Here is a 4,486-nt window from a genome sequence, read left to right on the forward strand (position 1 = left end):
AATAATGGAAAAGAAAATGAAATTACTATAGTAACAAAAATAAAAGTACCGACATCCTAATAAAATGCAAGGTAATGTGTTCAAGTCTAATGGACATTTTGTAAAACATGCTAAAACAAAATGAATCATCCACTTCTTTTAAATAAGCTGTCACTTGGCAATAGCAAACCATTTTGCTTTAAAAGATCATTTCTTTAGTCAAAGTAGAACCAAATTTAGAACCATTACTCAAGTAAACAATGAGTTCCAGTTTTCCTCAATGACTTTAAAATATTCAGTTACCAAGAAATGTGGAGTAATGCATAACTGCCTAGTGCTTTATATTTAATGCATATATTTTTGTTTTTTTAGAAGGACATGTAATATCTAGCACAAGAAAGAAGATAAAAAAATCTTTCTTTAAATCATTATTCAGGAACCATGGAAAGCATAGAATATCATTTAGATAATTTTTGGATGTTAACATTAGTATATTCACTAACATTTTTAATAAGCACAAATAAATCAAGCCAGTCAAAATTAAAAATACTATCAAAACATGTCATGCAAATTTCATATTGAACATCCAAAAGAACATCGTTATAGCTCCTACATTAGCACCATTTTTATATCTAAAAACACTTTGAAAAAGCAAACAAATGTCTTAAAACCTGAAATTATTATAAGGATATATAAAAAAATCAATATGCACTAAGGGTGATACTAAATATTTGTCATTTATGTGCATCAACACTGGGAAGCTTGCTGTACTACTAAAAAAATAAACTGATGTGCTTAACTCTATCCATGCTTAGCATAGCAGAACTGGATAAGTAACTTCTTCCAGCATTAATCTGCCCATGTAAAAAAGATATAAACAGTAAATATCTTTTAACAGGCCCCCAAATATCATGATAGTAAAAGCATTAGTTTTGCAAAGTTATTACAGCCCCAGTCCTAAAGCCATTTAGCAGGAAGAATGTCCAGGTGATTCACTAGAGCATGTAATTTATACCCCTTAAAAGTACCAAAAAAGTGCAGCCCTTTATTTAAAATGTGAAGCATTTGAACTTATATCCAATAGACAGTATCAGTACTCTGTCCAGACATTCACTACATTGCAGCATCTAAACATCATTCATCCTAGTAATCATGGTGTATATTAAGGAGGGAGAGAGCTAAAAATATTTTTAAAAACCAAGTCTTTCACATGTACACTTATGAACATAAAACTACTTTATGTCAGCCCAGCTGGTGTGCTCAGTGGTTGAGCATCAATCCGTTAACCAGGAGGTCACTGGTTCAATTCCTGGTTAGGGCACATGCTTGGGTTTCAGGCTCAATCCCCAGTTTGGGACATGCAGGAGGCAGCCGATCGATGTTTTTCTCTTGTCAATGTTGCGATCTCTATTCCTTTCCCTTCCTCTTTCTCTAAAAGCAATAAATAAAATTAAAAGAAACTACTTTATGCCAGTATTAAAGGAAAAAAGTGCACAATTCAATTGGCAAGGTCTTTCCATTTTTTTTTTTTGATTATTGATTCACTGTAATCAAGAGCAACCAAAGCTACTTGTCAGTTCAAAGTACCCAACAAAACGCTGAGTCTTCATGACATTTCAAGTTAAAAAGCAATGCAGCTTTGGGGTTTCAGAAAATTGGGCTCCTTTTATGCGGCACGAAGTTCTTCATCTCACTATTTCCGTGAGTCCACACTTGTCAAAGTGCAGTTAACCCAAAATTGCAGCGACAGTATATCATGCCAGCTGAATCCAGCCATGTATCTGAGATAGGGTCATATTTCTGCACGGTGTTCAGATAGGAAGACCCTGAGTGACCACCGACTACATAAAGGTAGTTATCGATTACTGCAGCACCAACTCCTAGGAAAGGTGAATAAAAAAGGGGAAAAAAACACGTTATGCATCTAGTAGACTTCTCACTAAAAATAAGTGAATTTGTATTTTAATGTTTTCTTAAAATACATATCAACAATCCATTATTAATTATACAAGCAATATAGTAATACTAGAGGCCTGATGCACATTCATGCACTACAGTGGGGGGTGGGGGGGGGAGCAAGAGGGGTCCTCAGCCCAGCCTGCGCCCTCTTGCAGTCCGGGACCCCTCAGGGGTGTTCTACCTGCCGGCTTAGGCCCAATACCCCCGGGAATCGGGGCTAAGCCGTCAGTCAGATATCCCTCTTGCAGTCCAAAGCTCTCTCAGTCTAGGACCTCTCACTCCTTACCGCCCACCTGCAGTGGATGCTGGGCGGCTCCCACCACTGCCACTGTGCTTGCCAGCTGTGAGCCTGGCTTCTGGCTGAGCGGCGCTCTACCTGTGGTAGCACAGTGACCACCAGGGGGCAGCTCCTGCGTTGAGCGTCTGCCCCTGGTGGTCATTGTGCGTTATAGCGACCAGTTGTTTTTCATGTTAAGGTTTTTATAGGATGAGCTCACTGGGAAAATATCCCTGAATAAAAAAGTAAAGTAAGAGCTGAAGGCTTCCTTCACCTCTTTTCCCCAATCATACGCTCCCTTTCCTACACCACAGAAAAATATTAAAAACACAGCCCTGTCCCGGTGGGTGTGGCTCAGTGTTGAGCGAACACCTGTGAATCAAGAGGACACCAGCTGGATTACCAGTAAGGGCACTTGCCTGGGTTGCAGGCTTGATCCCCAGTAGGGGCATGCAAGAGGCTGCCAATCAATGTTTCTATCTCTCTCTTCCTCTCCCTTCCTCTCTAAAATCAATAAAACATTTTCTTTTAAAAAAGCAGCTCTGGCCAGGGTTACTCAGTGGTTAGAGCATCAGCCCGCACACCACAGGGTCTCAGGCTATAGTCCAGTCAAGGGCACGTACCTTGGTTGCAGGTTCCATCCCTACCCAGGTTGGAGTGTGTGCAGGAGGTAACCAATCGATGTGTCTCTCTCGCATCAATGTCTGTCTCTCTCTCTCTCTCTCTCTCTCTCTCTCTCTCTCTCTCTCTCTCTGTCTTTCTCTCTCCCCCCCTTCCCCCTCATCCCCTTCCACTCTTTGGAAAATAATGAATGGAAAAAATATTGTTGGGTGAAGATCAATACACACACACACACACACAAAAATAAATAAATAAATAAATGCAGTAATTCCTTTCCTACAATTTGTGTTAAACTATCTGTCACTAGTATTAGATTGCAAACTCCTTGAGAGTTGGCACCATTTTAAAATTCATCTTTGTATTCCTTTAATATCTGCACCAAATTGTTCATCTGGTAAGTACTTAATAAAGACTTGGATGAGTAAAAAAAGAAAAAAGAGAGAATGTAGTATACTATACCACGCACCTTACTATTTATGAATTGGAATGTTTGTAACACAACATGTGTTTTTTTAACCCTCACCCAATAATATTTTCTCCATTAACCTCTAGAAAAAGTGGAAGGGAGGAAGAGAGACAGAGAGAAAGAAGGGTCGAGGTGAGAGAGGCACATCGATTGGTTGCCTCCCACACGTGACGACCAGAACTGGGAATCGAGATTGTAACTGAGGTATGTGATCTTGACCAGAATTGAACCTGTGACTCTTCAGTCCATGGGCCGGGCCAATGCTCCAACACCGAGTCAAACCAGCCAGGGCCTCAACATTTTTAATGAATAATGAACAAACATTTAAAAGAAGAATGCAGTATATATCTTTTCATATGTTTTCTTCTCATTTGATATCTACATATTTTTTTCAAGAAATAATTCATTTTCATCAAGTTTTCAAATACAAGTATCCCATTTTTTGAAGTTCACGTTACACCATTTTGCTTCACAAAAGACCTATATTATAGGTGACCCTTGAACAATGAAGGGGTTAGGGGTGCCAACACCTGCACAGTAAAAAATTCGATTCCCTAAAAACTTAAGAGCCTACTATTGACTGGAAGCCTTACCAATAATATAAACAGTTGATTAACCCATATTTTGTAATTACATGTATTATATCCCGTATTCTTACAATGAAGTAACCTAGAGAAAAAATATTAAGAAAATCATAATGGCCCTAACCAGTTTGGCTCAGTGGATAGAGCGTCGGCCTGCAGAATGAAGGGTCCCAGGATCGATTCTGGTCAAGGGCATGTACCTTTGTTATAGGCACATTCCCAGTAGGGGGTGTGCAGGAGGCAGCCGATAGATGTTTCTCTCTCATCGATGTTTCTAACTATCCCTCTCCCTTCCTTTCTGTAAAAATTTCAACAAAATATATTTTTTAAAAGAAAATCATAATGAATAGAAAATATACTAGTATGTACAGTATTTTTTGAAGAAAATACCACACATATAAAACCATGTATATGTGGACTAAAGCAGTTCAAACCCATGTTCTTCATGGGTCAACTGTACCTGTTTCACTAATCAAAAGAAATCTGAAGAGGATTTTTGTTTTTACAAAAAAATAGCAAAAAGCAAAACTAGCAATGAGCATTTATTTTGTTGCAGCAATCTGTTGTAGAGGCAGCACGCACCAAGCAGCGAGAGTGACA

General features: G+C 38.8%; 1 protein-coding gene across 6 annotated transcripts in view; it reads right to left on the reverse strand.

Annotated features, from left to right (window-relative positions):
• Positions 1 to 1,498: 1,498 nt before the first annotated feature.
• KLHL28 (kelch like family member 28) overlaps positions 1,499 to 4,486 on the reverse strand; it is a 26,243-nt gene continuing 23,255 nt past the window's right edge. For all 6 annotated transcript variants that reach the window (XM_006777723.2, XM_006777719.2, XM_006777720.2 and 3 more), the window contains one exon: positions 1,499 to 1,859. In XM_006777723.2, the coding sequence (XP_006777786.1) occupies positions 1,696 to 1,859 (164 nt within the window). In that variant the 3' untranslated portion in view covers positions 1,499 to 1,695. The remainder of the gene's footprint in view (positions 1,860 to 4,486) is intronic.

This window comes from Myotis davidii, unplaced genomic scaffold (genome assembly GCF_000327345.1).
Source record: "Myotis davidii unplaced genomic scaffold, ASM32734v1 scaffold409, whole genome shotgun sequence".
Classification (NCBI taxonomy): domain Eukaryota; kingdom Metazoa; phylum Chordata; class Mammalia; order Chiroptera; family Vespertilionidae; genus Myotis; species Myotis davidii.